General features: G+C 36.2%; 1 protein-coding gene across 1 annotated transcript in view; it reads left to right on the top strand.

Annotated features, from left to right (window-relative positions):
- Ipo9 (Importin 9) overlaps positions 1–18901 on the top strand; it is a 358080-nt gene that overhangs the window by 318845 nt on the left and 20334 nt on the right. Inside the window, exon 22 of the mRNA XM_090372279.1 lies at positions 8791–8924. Within this exon, the coding sequence (XP_090228405.1) occupies positions 8791–8924 (134 nt within the window). The remainder of the gene's footprint in view (positions 1–8790; positions 8925–18901) is intronic.

Here is an 18901-nt window from a genome sequence, read left to right as displayed (position 1 = left end):
GAAACGTACCAACTGTGTGGTACTACACTTAAGGTGGTAGAAAATGAAAAAGACCTGGGAGTAATTGTGCAGTCAGATATGAAGTTTTATGAGCAATGCAGACAGGCTGCCAGGGCAGGTCATGGGGTTTTGTCAATGATATATAGGAATTTTGCTAGCAGGGAAAATGAGGTGATTGTCCCTCTGTATAAGGCAATGGTCAGGCCACGCGTTGAGTACTGCATACAGGTCTGGAGGACTCATTTTAGGAAGGATGTAGATTTGCTTGAGCATGTACAGAGAAGAGCAACAAGATTGGTGAGAGGAATGAAGGGATCCTCTTACCAAGAGAGGTTAACTGCAAATTGCAGCAGCTGGAGACTAGGCACCTGCGAGGTGATCTGATTGAGGTGTATAAGGCCTTGAATGGATTGAGCATGCTGAATTCTGATGGGATTCTTTCACTTCTTCAGATAACGAACCTAAGGGTGCATAAATTGAAATTGAGGAAGGACAGATGTACAATAGATGTGCGGAAATTTGGTTTTAGCCAGCAGGTGGTTAATTGCTGGAACAAACTTCCATCTGTCGTTGTGGATGTTGATAGGTTAAATAAATTTAAGGAGGAACTGGACAGGCATTTGGAGGGAATGGTGTATGTGTTTTTTTTTTTTTTTTTTTTTTTCTGATGCTGCATAAGCTCATACACTTGCTTTCTTGCATCACATGCCACTACTACTACTATCCTTGTAGGTAAATGAACAATCTGTAAGGTCATTAGTAATTGCAAAAGCCTCAGCATCTCAACCAGCTGGGTCAGTGTGACTAGAAAACAGAAGCCAGCTGGAGTTGTGGACATTAAAATCACCAAGGAAAATTTCCTTACTGTTAGGAAAGTTGGACTGGAGAAAGTCAAGTTTCAAAGAGATAAAGTCAAAGAGCTCCAAATGATTAGTGCAGTTGGGAGAACGGTAGAGACAACAGATGAATTTGACACAATGAGGTGGAGAGATTTTAAGCTAGAGAAGATCGAAGAGAGGAGATTCCAAATTACCAACTCTCTGACAGGGAATATCGGAATGGACATATGCACAAGTACCACCTTTGAGGTGGAAGGAATCATACAGTGAATAATTTGGGCAACTGAGATGAGCAGTAGTTGAATCAACTGATAACTGAAATTCTGTCAGAAAAAGTACATGGGTTTTGACAGACTGCAAGTGCAAATGGACATCATTGAGATTAGAATTGATACCACGTATATTTGTGAAATGAACTAGGAAGTGTTTGGGAGGTTTAGATCTTTTCACAGATAAGCGTACTCTATCAGTTTGACAATCCATGATGTATTCAATAGTGAGAAAAAGTGGGTGGGACATGCTGAATGAAGTAATGAAAATTTTGTATATGGCGTACACATGGTAAGAATATACCCAGATCCTTGACATAACGTTACCTTGACAATGTCCCCCCCCCTCCCCTGAATGCACACTACTCGGACTTCCTCCACTCACTATCTGGCAGAGTAGAGGTAGCAAAATTATACACTAGCTGATCCAGAAGCCTCCTAAAGAGTTACCAATAGGTTCAGTCTGGTGTACTAACTAGTGGCCGGACTGTGAACACCATTTTAGAGCTGTACCCTTGAAATGTAAGGAAGATTGGGTCTCGCCATGATGTTCATCATAACCTCAGATGTCATCAGTCATACTGCATGATGGAAGAGTTGACCGGAACTTAGCTCTGGAGACTAAATATGGGTTCCACCACTTCAAACCTCCAATAAGCAAAGTGGTGGTATTGCACCGGTTGATGAGAGTCATCTACCACCTAATATTGCCTGATAACACAGAGGGGGGCGGCGGCATTTCTCCATGTGGTGTCAGCGCCACACCTCGACTCCTGCTTACTTTGGTTCACACCTGGGTGCTCACCCACAGTGCTTGTGCATGGAGATTATACCCAGGATTACTAACAGTTCCACCATTATGAAGGTGCAAGCAAAGGATTTGGCTGTCACAGATCATCCAGACTTTGCTGAAATTGGGTCCATTTGACTTGAATGTCACCCAAATATCAGTTCCATCAGCGTTTTAGACTCGCAAGTAGCAAGTACAGCTTGTCTGGCATATCTGAGAGAATGTCTGTGACAACCTCAAGGACCTTTAGGCCTATAACACACTCCTACTGTCATTTTTGCTTTCCCAGGACTTATGTCACGCCAAACTGACTTAACACTGGACTGTCCACCCTTATCAACTCAATGCACTTCCTTACATTTTATGTGTTTCTTAACTAACAGCATAACACCTCTTCCCTTCCTACCCTGTCTCTACTTTCTGTACTCATTGTACTCCCCAAATTCTGATTCTGCATGGTTTATATCTGTGTGACACCCTCTCTCTGATATCCCAACAATATCTGCCTTTGATATCTTGATCAGCACTTCAAATTCATCAAATATATTTACTATACTTCTAGCATTGGTGTACATGCAACCTCTTAGTTACCCTAACACATCCCATGTATTTACTTGTTCCATGATGACTTTCAGCAGCTCTTGAAATCGCCAGCAACCTGCTCTCTAGGCTGCTGCTTATTACATAGAAGCAGTGCAAGAATTACTTTTGCCTCTGCCTGTGGTTACTGTTAACCTTTTAGTCTGTGAATCTCCCCAAGCTAGCAGTTTTCCAACCCACCTAACACTGCCTCAATAGCATCAGTAAATATTCTTGCACCCTTTCTATTTAAGTGTATCCCATCCCTGTAGGAGCAGTCTCTCCTGTTAGCAAGCACAGACCACACTGAACAAAATTCTACCCCATGTGCCTTGCACATGGGGTAGAATTTTGCAGGGCCGAATTGATTGACAAGCTCTCATCATATACTCCCTGCTATCATGTCTGGGCAGAATTGCAGACACTTTCAAATTTAACCCTAACTCACGACTTATTTCAATATTGACCTGTACTTGCTAAGTAAATCAGCGGATCTCTTACTCTGAAAGTCATTAGTGCCAACGTGTACAACAGTATCACCTTTTGTGCCCTTGAAAGATGATATCTGCTCTACAATATCATCAGCTTTTGCCCGTGGCAGACATACCCTGGTCCTGTTCCTCCTATCCTTTTTGCATAATTTATTCACTGTCTCCCTGACAATAGCTAACTCCTGTGGGACCAGCGCATTCTGACTTGGAGATTGCTACAGTGTTTACTGATGCACAGGAATGAGCTGTGGCGTTGAGTTGGTAGCTGAGAGCTTGTTGGGCCTGCCATATTAATTCCTTCGAGGGCATCTATCCTACACCTGAAACTTCCATAGATGCCCATCGAAATGCTGAGTTGGCACCTAATTTCTTCAGTCTGTACCTAGCAAACACAAAGACATCCTCCTAGGCTAGATCATGTCCTGTTCTAGACAGGTCTGCAAACATTGCACATTTCACACATTTTTTTAGACTGTGATGTATTGGAAGCTAACAGATTTCTAATATAGTGCTACATATTTCACTATCTAGTTTTATGTTAAACTTTACATTATCGACCTTACGTTAAACTTTACGTTATCGACCTTACGTTAAACTTTACGCTTTTCTATACTGAATAACAATGGCGGCAAGTTACGGACACTAAGTATTAACTTTCAAAATCACTATCTAAATTCAAAATAAACCAATGAGCTTGACTAGGACTATAAAGCAATTTATAGAAAATAATTTATTATAATAATTAAGTCAATAAAATTTAGCCTAATATATAAATTAGGCTAAGTTTGTATTTAGCCTAATTTATATATTAGTCTAAATATAAATAAAAACTTGGCATTCGCTGAAGCTGCGAAATCTTGTCCAACACGATTATGTTGTTGTCCACGTGTCTTAACCTTGTCCATCTTTTATGGTTTTATGAAGTTTGACTCATTGTTGTCCCATTATCTGTTTTATTTCTCTCGTTGCTATTTTTCTGGCCAGCATACTCCCATTATTTTCCTTATATTTCTATTCTCATCTGCTAATAATTCCAGATGTTGTTCCTTTTCTTTTGTGTATTTATAAATCAGTTATATTTTTCTATATGTTACCACCTAAATATATATTTATTTGTAATTTCCTCCTTAGTGGCCTATATATGTACAGCTTTCTAGAAGCATTTATATTTTCCATTATTTTAGTTGTATTTATTTGAAGACCTACATTTTTTTTTTATATTTTCTTTTATTTTTCTAAGTTTTGTTTGTGTATCTTATGTTTATTACATGAGTAGTTATCAGCATTATACTTGACTGCCTTTGGCAATTTCCAATGAACAACAACCTGCTTGAGTGTAAACTTCATAATTTTTTATTCTTTTTAATCAACCTGTTGTGTAGTTAGGAATACTACTGAGTTCACTATTCCATTCTGATCTGTAGTATTGTTACATCTCTGTTTATGGTTCTCATGAAGAACAGTGTCACACAATGATCATCCTTTTATATATATATGCTGGAACAAATATGTTGGTTGCTTCTAGGATAATTCCTTTAAATATCTCTCACAGTACATCTGAGTTATTTCTTAATAATTTGGATTTAATCTTTTATAGGTGATCTGACATACTTTATTTTTAGAAAACAATTTTTTGAGAAATTGTTTCATCCATATTTCTAATGCTTTGATGGGAGCTTTTTTGAGTATTCCTTATATGTCAGATAGGAGGGTAGCTAGCTTACTGTTAAAAATGCTTTTATCAAGTACTGCAAAGCTGCCTTGCAGAAGATGCTATTTCTTTCATGAGGAGATTCTGGCCAAAGATTAGTTAGTTAGCAGATCAGCAGTAAGAAAACTACTGTAATGTCATCAAATAGTGTGAAAAAAATTTACAGTATAATCCTTCCATTGTTATTGAACCTGTAATTTTATTGGGAAAGTAAAATTGAAGCAGCAAAGAACTATATTTCATTTGGAGTGCAAAAATTAAATCCTATTTTTTAAGTTTTATTTGAATTTCTTCCATCTAATATGAACAAAAAAAAAAAAAAAAACAAAAAAAAAAAAATCCTGTCAGTTATCTACTATAAGGCCAATTGTTTGGTAGCAAGTGACCACATGTATAAAAAAAAATAAATTCCCTTTTCATCAATAAGAACTACTTTGTCAACAGTTTATGCTTACATTCATCTGTAACACATTTGTTGCAAATGAATGTAGTGCCATCCATCATTTGGTACCAAGTAATTAAATCCCTCTGTTTTTGGAAGGCCAAATGTAATTTGACTGAAATATTTTATTTCGAAATGTTTTGTTTCAAGTTCCTTATGTTTTTAACCACAAATTAGTTTCCTGTTTTTTGCATTTGTGGCAAGTCTAGATTAGTTGACCAAGAAAAGGCTACAGACTGGTTGTGTTCTGTACCATCCATTCTTGAAACAAAGGATATTTTTAGTCTTGACAAGACTATATATTTTATTTTGTTTTGCAGCAAAATATTTTAAATTTTGCTGCCAAACAAAACATTTCCTGTTTGAGGAGAGTCTTGTCATGGTGGAAAATTAAGTAAAAAAGACTCGCTGTTCTGTTGTGCTGCAATTCAGATGGCAGTACAAAACTATGCCTACCTGTGATTGGTAAGTTTTCCAAGCCAAGATGTTTTAAAGAAGTTAACCAACTTCCCTGTCATTACGAGGCCAATTGAAGCACCTGGCTTACAGTCAAAATTTTTGTCTTGATTATCAGAAGAATGGCTTCAGAAAAAAGGAACATTTTGATGATTCTAGGTTGTTGTCGGCACATTCTGCCGAGACGCTTAAGTTGACAAATATGCGGCTGTTGTTTTTACCTCCATTACCACCAGTTTTATTCAGCCACTAGATCAAGGCATTATTTATAATCTCTGAAGAGCATATAGAGCCTGCCTGACAAGGTACTTGATCAGCAACATAGGAGGAGGAAACAATTTGCAGCCAAATTGGAATGTCTTGGATGCTATCCGTAATCTGGTTATTGCCTTGGACAGTATTGCATCAAAAGTAATAATCAACTGCTTCAGAAAGAGTGGCTTTGGAGAGAATATCATCGAAAAACATAGTCCAGAAGACGAATATGATAGCGATATTGAGGAATGGGGGAATTTGAAGGAGCATATGTATTTTGTTGGCGAATATGAAAAGTTTATGAAGGTGGATGATAAAGTCAATATCACAGCAACGCAACACCAGAAGAGTTGCTGAGCACCAAGCAAAACGATTTTTTTATTACCAACAGCTGTGAAAGTGAAGAAGCAAAGATGCCCAAAATGCATTGAGCTTAATAGAGAATGTGTTGGCATGCAGTAACATTGATAAAGAAACAACCGTTGCATTTAATTATGTCTGTGCTGTAATTAAAAATGCATATAAGACAAAAACTGCAAAGAACATTGGATTCTTTCTTTAAATTAGATTAATTTATCAAAAAGTTAATGGTTTTTATGTCTCCTTTTATATTAAGATTAATTCTTTTTACTGTGGTACCAAAATATTGTAAACAGGCAGTTCTCGCTTTACGAGTTCCCGGGTTTACGAGTTTTTTTTTTTTCTCTCCCAAGTATCAACAAAATCAAAAATATGAACATTAATTGCAAAAAATGAATGTTAAACATTCATAAATACCACATTCCAAACCACATGAGTAGCTATACGATACAGTGTACCCCACTTTACGATATTAATCAGTTGCAGAGACACCATTGTATCATTAAAATATTGTAATGTGAACCCAGTAACACAGTGGTTTTCAACTGGGGTGCCACAATAACATTCCAGGGGTACTACGTAATTTGGGTTTAAGTTACTTAAACTTATTGTTATTATTTTTTAAATTTATATGTTTATTTCCTTATAAAAATGTGTACAGTATCTTTTTAATTTTGTGGTGATCTATAAATGATGTTTACTGTACTTATTACCTCTATATAAAGAATAAAATGATTATATACTGTATATATATAATTTGTACTATGAAATGTAATTTTTATAATTATTTTAGTGTAATAACTATCATATAAAATATATATTTTTTAAAATTATATATACAGAGAGAGAATTGGATCTAATAGGCAGAAAACTGAGTAGGGGCGCTGCAAAATAAAATACATGACTTAGGAGTGTCGTTATTAAAAAAAGGTTGAAAACCACTGCAGTAACACATTGTGTTTTTTGGTAATTCATTTCAAAATCTTGGATGTTGAAATTTTCGCTGTATAACTAAGCTATTTATCTCTCTAAAATGTTTTAAAGTCACAAGCATGACCTTAAGGCCATATAAAAGGTTGTGAGCATGGTTTGTAAATTGTATTAGTTACCAATTCAAATCATTAAAATGCACTACACTTTCTTCATTATCATATGTTCCCATTATAAGAATCAATTTTCAACTCCTTTGTAGTATTTTACTAAAGAACATTTCTAGAGGTCACGGCCATAAAACAATAAAAACAATTTGCACTTTCCGGTTTATTGGGCTTTTCTGTTACTGCAAGCAAGCAATTATAAGCGGGTAGTTAACTCTATCTTCTTGCATTTGCGAAAAAATACCGATAGCTGGAATTGTATGGTTTTTTACATTGTTATGGCGAAATGTGTTTCCCCATTACTGAAATCTTCAATTGTATAAAAAACAAATAAATTTTCAGAATCTTCTCTTCATTCCTTTTTTTTTTTTTTTTTTTTCAAACTTTGTAAACTTGTTACTCCACACAAATCGTGTTAGTTGCAATTTGTGTGTGCCGTTAAAAAATGCTTATGCATGCAATCATGAAATTTATAAAGTAAAGAGATTATCTTGGAAACCAACGCCTCTTGAAACATTTCTGAAGAAGGCGGCTCCGAGTGCAACAAACCAACGAGTGCTGAGCCAATAATGAGTGATCAATGAGTGTGCATTTAGTCAATGATGATGAAGAATAAACATTCTTTAACATTTTTAAGTTGTAAATAATTTCTCTATATTATAATTTGCTTGATTTTACAGGCTATGTTTTCATTTCTTTTGATAAATCAATCATTGTTTAAACATAAACTAATTAGCTAACTAATTTCATTGTTGAGAACGTAACCCCTATTTTTAACCTTGTCTATGGGAAATAAATTCCCGCTTTACAAGTGTGTGCTGGGAACGAATTAACTCAAAGTCGAGAACTACCTGTATATCAAAATATATACTGTATAATATTTCCATTTCCGTTAATTGCTTTTTCTCTTAGTTTATCTTACAAATAAAATAAAATCTTTAAAAAATGTGTTATTCCTATTACTGTATTATTAGAGAGGGCTTTTGTTTTTATTTTAAATTTATTTATTTTTGATATTATTATTATTATTATTAGATATATAGAGTATACAGTAAAAATAGTATGTGCCAAAAAAAAAAAAAAAAAAAAAAAATGTAAAATTGACTCTTTTGGGGGACCTCATTATTACAAAATGTGAAAATTTCGGTCCCTTGAACTTTGTATTACTGAGATTCAACTGTAGTTTGCAAAATTGGGTCATTTCCAGTTTCGCCTGATAGTAACAGTGATACACATGCAAGTACTTTTCTTCACAAATCTTGAAAGATGCACCAAAGACTATTGAATGCCTTGCGGACAAGTTTTCCAAAAAAAAATTTAAAATAGTATGGCTCGCTTGCTCTAATTTTATGTGATGAAACCATGTGGCACGTGGATACCACATTGGTATTTCAGAAACAAATTCATGTTTTGACTTTTTTAAAGTATATTACAAACATGTACTGTGTGTGTGTGTGTGTACAGAGAAACTAAAGTGAAATTTTTGTTGTTGCTTTTTTAGCATATTGGCATTATGTAAACTACTGGAACATGGTGTAAAGACAAATGATAAGAGATTGACAGAGATTCAAGTTAAAGGGGAACAGATATTCAATCCAAAAGAGGGAATAAGAACACGTTCTAAAGCTGCTCAGAGTATGTACTGTTCAAACAGTTGGATACTGTATTGTGAATAAATTTAAAATAAATTTTCGGATTGTATTCTGTGAATTTACAACTACAATGATTTACATCTGACACTTTCGCTGTTAGAGAGAGCCGACTATTTCTTGTCATACAAGCTTGTACCCACACAAACAGATAAATTCAAAATGCCAGTAGTTATGAATATTTCTCAGTAATTTTTTCCTTCTGCTATTCAGTACTACCAAGAACCATTGAAATGCACCATGTTTATTCACGATATTAGCACACATTTATTATTTTATTTTAACTTTCAAATATTATATGAAAAGCAATGTCTAAACTCATCTTAAACTTGTTACTAATGGCTGAAGAAATCTTTTCCTTAAAAATGCTAAATATTACAAGGAAGACGAGTAAATCACAAACAATGTAATTTACACATTTGTCCCATTGCTTTATCAAATTCTGTAAGTTTCCTGCATAAAAGGACATTTGTTGCTGTGTTAACTAATGATATACATCATTTGTAACCTTTGCATTGTCAAAAAGATCATTTTCTTCAAATGTAGTCTCTAACTTCTTTCAACATCTGCTGTTATCTGTAGCCTTTTGAAGAATGTCATGAGGGTCCTAGAAAATAGTCAATATTACCTTCCCTGCTTATGGCTGACCCTTAAACTTCTTTATTTGAGGGTGAAAAGAAATCTCCCATTACATTTTGGTTTCAGGTTAAAAATTGGTGACTTGTCATTCATGTGAAAATTCCATTTCTGAGGTGAAAATGGGACAGCATCTGCACACTGGTTATGACAGCAGCCTGCATCCCTTTTTACACAGTGGGTTTCCAAAATTTGAGAATGTGGTGGGACAGGCATATAGATGTTTGTAGAGATTGTTGAAAAATAAATCTTATGATTGAGTCAGTTTCTGTTTTTTCTTGATTTTTTTTTTTTTTCTCTCCTTTTTTTTGCACAAGGGCTGTTTCGAAAATACACTGAATGAGATCATTGCTCTGAGTCTGAGTCACTTGGGTGGTTGATATGGGAGTCCTTTTCAAAATAGCATACTTCACATTCTGTACACCCTTTACAGCAGTTCACTAACTTATGAAATACGTGCTGCAGCCCATTTTCTCAAAGGCATTGCAGGATAGTGGATGTGGCAGATTTAACTTCTTCATTTGTGTTAAATTTTTTTCCTCAACTCTTTTTTGAGGCTTGGGAAAGCCTGGAAATCGCATGGTGTGAGATCTAATGTATAGAGGGTAGTCTAGTGGTTGACCACCAATTTTGGCTAAAGCATGCATTACTGGTTGTGTGACATGTAGCCTAGCATTGTCTTGAAGAAGAAATCTTTCTTGATTAAGCAGTTCCGGTCTTTTTTTCCGAATTGCTCCTTTGAGGTGAACTCATAATGTGTTAGCATAATATTCTCCGTTTAAACTTCATTTCTCAGGAACCCAGTGTTGCAGTATTATTCCGCAGGCATCAAAAAACAAAATCAACATCAGTTTTTTTGGAGATGATGAATCATGGTGTTTCCATATGCTTGACTGCTGTTTGGACTCTGGATCAAAATGTTTAATCCAGGACTCATTACACATGATTATTTTATTCAAAAAGTCTGGCTCGTATGCTTCTTGAATCATCTGAAATGTATTCTGGCCACTTTTGCCTGATGTTATACAAAATTCAATCACGATTCTTTGTCTAATAATTAATGAAATATCTTTCTCATCCCCCATCTAAAACACACTTTGCATAAACTATTATAACGAACACAAAAATGAATACTACGTGATATGCTTGCACAAACTAACTAAGAAAAGGTGGGGGGGAAACATTTGTAGACTGCAGACTCTTCACTCGTTTCCATAGCAGTGAAGGACTGCTGCCAGTTCGCATATTTTCAGAATAGCCCTCATAACTTACTGGTAAGTACTAATAAGTAAAGAATACACATTTACACCATGAAGAATATATACTTTGAGTTTATTGACAAGAGTAAGAAGCAGTAGCTCTGGAAATTACATTGTACATATGTATACCCCTTCCCTCCACACCAGCACTACCACTTATTAAACTACAAAATGGTAATGTTTCTTGATCTGCTATTGGGTTTGGTCATCAGGATCCCACAGAAAATTCAGGATTGTTATTCCTCAGTTCTTCAGATATTAATTCAAATATCTGAAGAAAGTCTTGCAGAGCAGATGTAGTATTAAGGACTGTTGGTTGGAGGACGGGCTATATTGTGTGAGAGAGAGAGAGAGAGAGAGAGAGAGAGAGAGAGAGAGAGAGAGAGAGACATATAGGACAGCATCTGCACAAAAATCACAAATAACTTTAGATTATAATTTCCAATACATTGCAAATAGGATTTTTCCTGCCTTTGTCAGTGGGAAGATTTACAGGCAGACAAATTCATGGTAAAGAAAGAACTGACATAGATTAGTTATTTTTTATAACTGACACTCTGGTGATACCTACTTGGTGATTTACAAATATTCTGCTACTTTTCTTTAAATAACCTACAATCTCTCTATCAGTCTAGCCTACCTTCCAAAATCTTGGGTAGTGAATATATTGATTACATGCACTCTGCAAGTCTGTTTCTTCATTTAATCAATCTAGTATGCTTTCCTCATACATTCATGAGCCAAAACATTATGACCATACCTAATAACATGTTGGACTGCCTTTCACCGTAATATCCACTTGCACCCAGCTTGACATAAACTCCATGAGACCATGGAAGGTGTCCTCAGGTATCCTGGACCAGCAAGATATCCCAGAGTTTGGCAACAGAGCAAAGCACTGGCCTGGCCTGGCCTGGGGAATGCTGTGTTTCACTGTATCCCACAAATGTTCGATGGGATTAATGTTAGGGGAATATGGTGGCCAGTGGAGCACACAAAACGCTTGGACAGATCTTTGAACCATTCCTGCACAGTGCAGGCCTTGTGACACAGTGCATTGCCTTGTTGAAAGAATCCAGTGCCAGCTGGATACACAGTTACCATGTAGGGTAAAACTTGGTCTGAAACAGTGCCAAAGTTGGATTTAGTGGTGAGGGTATGTTCAATGGGGATGAGGAGACCCAGTGATGTCCATTGAAACATCTCTCAAACCATGATACCACCACTGCCAGCCTATTTTTGTCCAACTGTGCAGTCTAGTTGCAGCTGTTCACCTGCTTGCCATTGAATACGCACCCATCCATTGGCATGATGGAGCTGAAATAGCGATTCATCAGACCAAGTGACTTTTCCATTCATTCCTTGGGAATGGTGCTCCCATGCCCACTGCACACAGGGGTGTCAATGACATCTGTCAACCCAGCCACATGAACAAGTCACCTATCCTGTAGGCCTATACACAGTAGCATCCACTGGATGGTGTACTCCAAAATGTTTCTCTGTGCGTCCTAGTTGTAGCTTGCCATTAATCGGGGGATTGTGAGCCATCTGTTGTCTTGGACAGCATGTGCTATCCACCATTTACCTCGAATATCAACTAGTGGTGGTCTTCCCCATCCCAACACATTGGGCAGTTGGATGTTCCTGTTTGGACCATACCTTCATTCCCCATCCAAACACCATTGGTCCTTTCCTTTCTTTATTGCACAGGCATCATACTGATGAACTGACAAGCACTACCCATGCTGTCACTATGTATGCTCCATAAGTTGGTAATGTCACTCCTAGATGCTGTGGGATGCATCCACTTGTGGAGACAAAAGTGCTCATAATGTTTTGGCTTATGAGTGTACTTGCAAACCTCTCAAATCATCCATTCAACCATCATTCATTTCGTTTTGGATTTCACATACAATATATTGTTCCTTAACGTTATCAGTGTGAAAATATTTTTAGAAATAGTAACAAAAAATTGAACAGAATGTTTTGGACTGTGTAGAATTTATTTATTAACTCATTTGTGCATATGCATGCACAAGTTTTCATGTGAAGAATCAAATGAGTATGAAAGTATAGGTATGTTGTGATGTTCTTTCAACTTGGTATAAATGAATTATGTCTGTATATGTATAGATTCTCTTGGAGCTCTTCAGAGATGTTTTGCTATCTGTCAGTTGTGTTTTATAAGTGTTTATAGGTGTTTTTATATTTATGATAGTTTCAAAATTTGACACAAGAGGGCATTCACCTCGAATGTGATCATTACAAGATGGGGGTGGCCTTACACAAGTTGAAGAAACTGAATCAATAAGTATAGAAACATAGAGGATATTATAGCAGAAAAAAAAAAAAAAAAACACTGATGAGCTTCATATTTTTTCTTTTCTTAAGTGAAATTATTTATTTTTAACAGTAATGCCACTTTAATATTTAGTTATATAGTCAAAACACAAAATAATTAATATACAAACTTCCAATTTTCTTTGGAAAATTTACTGAGGATCACATGCTTACATTCCAGAAATGATTTGCAAAAGGGTTAAATATTTTATTATAATGTAGAATGGGTATGTTTTATGGTGGGTGTTGCATGCATGCATGTATGAGTGAGGGCGTAGACTGCTGATAAGTGTTTGTATTAAGCACTTTTATGCATTAAATGCAATGTGCATATATTATGCCTTAGGGATAGTTAAAATTATTTGTGATGTAACCTTCTTGAAAATTTAGATACCTTTGTATGGACCAGATCGATGTGTAGGTTCCTCAAAATGATCTGCAGGTATTCAAGGTAAATTAACAGTGTAAGTTTTTTTAAGTTCTCCCTTGAATCTATTTAAGCTATCAACTTATACAATGACAGATGGAAATTTGTTCCAGCAATCAACCACCCGTTCGCTAAAGGCAAACTTCCGCACATCTATCCTACAACCGTCTTTCCTCAATTTGAATTTATGCCCTCTCAGGCGATTATTCTGAGCAAGAGGAAGAATCCCGTCCACATTGAGAATGCTCAAACCATTCAACACTTTATACACCTCAATCAGATCACCTCACAGGTGCTTAGTCTCCAGACACTGTAATTTGCAAAACTTAAGCCTTTCTTCGTAAGAGCAACCCTTTGTTCCATTCGCTGATCTTGTTGCCCTTCTCTGTACTTGTTCCAACAGTTCTACAACCTTCTTAAAATGAGGACCCCAGACCTGTATACAGTACTCAAGGTGTGGCCTGACCATTGCCTTATACAAGGGGATAATCACTTCCTTATCCTTGCTAGAAAAATTCCTGTATATCATTGACAAGACACCATGAGCTACTCTTGCAGACCGTCTGCACTGTTCAGAAAACTTCATATTTTGCCTGCCCAATTACCCCCAGGTCCTTTTCATTCTCTACCACTGTCAGTGTGGTACCACAGAGTTGATATGTTACTCTGGGATTACTGCTTCCCATATGTAGTACTTTACATTTGTCAATGTTAAACTTCATTTGCCACATCTCAGCCCAACTGCTTAGCTTTTCTAGATCCTGTTGCAGTAGTGTACTGTCATTAACAACCCTGCCAACCTTCGTATCGTCTGCAAACTTGGACATTAAGCCTGATATACCATCATCAATATCATTTATAAATACAGAAATTAACAATGGACCCAACACCGAACCCTGAGGGACTCCACTAATAACAATAGTCCACAAAGAGCAGTGGCCATTGATTACCAATATCTTCTCCCACTCAACCGTCCCTTTATCCCTAGCAGCAATTTGCCTCCAATGCCACACTGCTCCAATTTGTGCAGCAGTCTTCCATGTGCAACAGTATCAAAGGCTTTTCTAAGATCCAAATACAGTAAACCCCCGCTATTCGCGGGGGTTATGTTCCTGAGAAATGCCACGAATACCGAAAATGCGAATACTGAGTTATGGCTCCTATAGTAATAAAGGGGTTCCGTTCCAAAGTATGAAATATATGAGAAAAACTAGTCTAAAATTTTGTCTTTGTATGTATTATATGTACCTTCATAATATGACTATGTACATAGACAGTACATAGTGAAATGCAAGCATATAGCATCGAAATGAAAATAAGAAACAATTTAATACTAAATATAATATTTATTAGAAATTTCAAACAAATCTTTCAAATCAGCGCCTTTGCTATCTAAAAAACTTATCCCGCCAGTGCTATCACCAGTTTCGCAAAAGTGTTGATAAAGGAGTTTTGCCTGTTAAGTTCACTCATCATTTTAACAATGAGTGAACTTAACTGAATTTTATTTTGAGTTCGGTCTTCTATCCACAGATTTAAAGCTTTTTCCATTTTTTCTAATTTAACATCATGAGTTACAGAGCAAATTTTTGAAGCAATTAGCGCGTTTTCACAGACACCATGGCGGATTTTTTCTTCCGATTTCTTGATTGATCGTACCGTTGACTCATTGATTTTATTATGTTTTGCCACTGAGGAGACACTTTCACCATTAGAAATTTTGTCTAATAACTCAATTTTATTCGCTAATGTCATCACCTTGTTTGATATTTTCACATTTCCGTTGTTATTTGTAGCCATATTTTTGTACGGGTTCTAAAGAACTTGTCCACAATAAAGTCACTTTCTTCTGCTAACACACTTGAAAAAGTCTGTTTTACACTGCAAAATGGTAGATTTATCACTTTTGTAAGCATATCAATTTATAAGCATATAAATTAAAAGCAAACGACGAAACCTTCCATGACAAGTGCATAACACATACTGAACAAGGATTAGCGAGAAACATCCTCGCTCGTGATTTTGTCACCCCCCCACCCACTGAGCGATCTTTTGACCGGGAAAGATAATTTTAGCCACGCTCATGTTTTTTTATGGTGGAAAATGTTCACGGCGCTTTAAAATTCACATTTTTTTTTAGATTTCATTTTATATTAAATCAGCGACCGCGAATAGCGGGGGTTTACTGTATATGATATTAAAGTTATTCTTTGCATCCAATTCCTTTGTGACTATATCATAGTATTTAATCAGACAAGGCTTCCCCTTAAAAAAACCCATGCTGTCTCCGAGCTATAACTGAAGTCTTGTCTAGATGATCCTGCAGTGCTTCTTTAACCAGTGCCTCCATTAATTTCCCTGGAACAGAAGTTAAACTAACAGGTCTGTAATTACCTGTGTCTCCCTTTGATCCTCCTTTGTGGATTGGGGTCACATTTGCACATCTCCAGTCCATGGGTACTTCCCCTGAGTCCAGGGAAGCTATCATAATTATGTCTAATGGGTTTGCTTACTTCCTTTGCCGCCTCCTTTAATATAACTGGATAGATTCCATCCACCCCAGGTGCCTTTCTTGTGTTTACCTTGAACAATTTCTCCTCGACTTTACTCTCAGTTATTACAATATTACCTAGCTTACTGCCAGAGTTGAATACACCTCTGGCATTCCCCTCCCTGATTAACTCCTCTTGTTTGAATGTCGATGCAAAATATTCATTTAGTTTGTTAGCTACCTGAGCAGGATCATCAACAGTTGAACTATCGATATCAAGTGGACCAATCTGATTCATCCCCTTCCTTCTAGAGCAGGGGTGGGCAACTTTTTCCGTCAGCGGGCCGAATGAAATTTTCGCATCATGATGCGGGCCGGAATAGATTGAACGATTTAATAAAAAAAAATCAGAACCTAAAAAATGTTATATTACTTGAATTACCAAATTATTAATGTATTTTTAAAAAAAATATCTGAATGTCCAATTATCATTGAAAATGCGGCATTCGGCATCAATTTTTCCTTTTTTTTTTTAATTGACTCATTTTATGGGCTATAAATTATATTAAATTAAAAATTGTAATAATTAGAAAAGGCATAAAACATAAAATATCTTGCACCAATATTATTTTTTTCAATAAGAAGTCAAACCCAAAGGAACTTCGTTCGATTGATGCTACAATAATAATTAGGAAATAACTCTTTGACGCTGCGTAGAATCACTTGGTTACTGTTGTACTAGCCGCGATTCCCGATTGAACCGAATTAAGCCGAACGTTTACGGCGAGTGTAGTCAGGTATGGATTTTCTATATTTATGCATTTACCGAGGGGGCCGGATTCAACATTGCCGCGGGCCGGATGTGGCCCGCGGGGCCGACTGTTGCCCACCCCTGTTCTAGAGTTTACATAAGTAAAGAACCCTTTGCTGTTTTTCTTTGCATCCTTTGCCAAAGATTTCTGATAATCTGCCTTCGCCTGCCTAACCTACTTTGTAACTTGGTTACAGATCAACTTGTATCTATCATAGGATTCTGTGTCACGTGTTAATTTGTATGTATCCCATGCATTTTTCTTCTCTGTCACATGTCTAATTAGTTCATCTGACATCCATTTAGGTCTAAATCTTGAACAATATTTATTTGTTGGTATGGAAAGCCTGGTAGCTTTCAAGATTAATTCTTTGAATGCTTTGAACAGATTGTGTTTTAAGTTGGCTACAGCAGATTAACTGAAGGAGATCAAGTATCTAGTAGACGTATTTTATGTTTAAAATATTTGTTAAGTTTAATTTCTGTAATTTTAAAATTTTATTTCAGTAATTTTATGAAATGAATTTCTACAGTATTTTGTGGAATTTAATTCTTAACTTTTAAGACTATTAGTTATAATCTGTTAAAAGACTAAGTCACAGTCTTTCCACTTACTTCAGTAGCTTAATTTTAACTTTACTAGGGTATAAAGTTTTGGTAATAGTTTAATTTCTTTAATACTTTGTCGATTAAATTGTATAATATTTTATAAATTAAAATTTTGTAAATTTTCTTACATTTGGATCTTATCTAAATAATGGTTGTTACAAGATCCACTTTCAAAACATCATCCAAGGGTATTGTTAGTATTAGCTATATAGTGCAAGGAAGTGATAGGCTTTTGCTGCCCCAGCAAAAAGAAAAAAAAAAAAAAAACACATTGTGCTTCCCTCCTCACATAGGTAACTATCCAGCTGACCTTTGAATTTCTTTAAACTGTCCACAACTACCTGCAAAGGCAGCTTGTTCAGTAATCAACAACTTGCTGGCTAAAAGAAAACTTTCTACAAATATTCCCCTGTAATTTGAATTTATGGCACCTAGTTTTGAAATTCTTTATAACACTGAAAATTTCACCTTTATTCATTTTGCTAATCCATCTCAGAGACTTGTAAACCTCAATCAGGTTCCCCTCTAAAGTGCATGGTTGCCAAGCTCTGGCTCATAATTGAAGTCTTTCTGCCAATCTCACCATGTGACTTGTCCTTTTTTGGACCCTTTCAAGAAGCTCAGTGTTTTTCAGATGAGTTCTCCATACTTGGATACAGTATTCTAAATGCCATCTTACAATTGCCTTGTACAGTGGGATTATTACCTCTCTGTCTCTACAGGATGTTGTTGGATAAATCGATAGGACACCGTGGGCTTTCCTGGCCACCATTTTACACTGCTCGGAAAGCTTCTTATCTGCTCATATCATAACTCCCATATCCCTTTCTTCCTCTACTGTTTTTAATTCAACTCCAAGTATTGCTGCATTAAAACATAGCTGCCACTTTTCTGACCATTCTTGAAGCCTGTTCAAGTCATTCTTAAGGAGTCCACTTATAACTGACTCTCCCAATCTTTACATTGCACATTGCAAATTTTGACATCAAGCCATTTATACCTTAGATGTCGTTTATGAGAATCAGAAACAGCAGTGGTCCAAGGACTGATTCTTGGGGTACCCCACTTCTGACGTTACATCAATATGAAGAAGAAGAATGTCCATTAATCACAATCATCTGCCTTCTGCCCTGCAGCCACCCAACAATCCATCTTAGAATCTTACCAGTTATCCCAACCTGTTTAAGCTTAGACAGTGACTTCTCATGAAGGACCGAGTAAAATGCCTTTCTAAAAACCAAATAAATATGTTGAAATTGTTCCCTACATTTTATTCATGAGTAAGTGTTGGCACTTCTCCACTCCAATGGAGTCACTCCCGAAACCAAAGTTGCCCTCATAATTAACTTCAGTGCTTTTCAGTATACTCTCTGGCCTCCACCCTCAGAAT

The sequence above is a fragment of the Mastigoproctus giganteus genome, chromosome 4, assembly GCF_048544385.1.
Source record: "Mastigoproctus giganteus isolate SK-2022 chromosome 4, ASM4854438v1, whole genome shotgun sequence".
Classification (NCBI taxonomy): domain Eukaryota; kingdom Metazoa; phylum Arthropoda; class Arachnida; order Uropygi; family Thelyphonidae; genus Mastigoproctus; species Mastigoproctus giganteus.
This window is presented reverse-complemented; position numbering and strand designations above follow the sequence as displayed.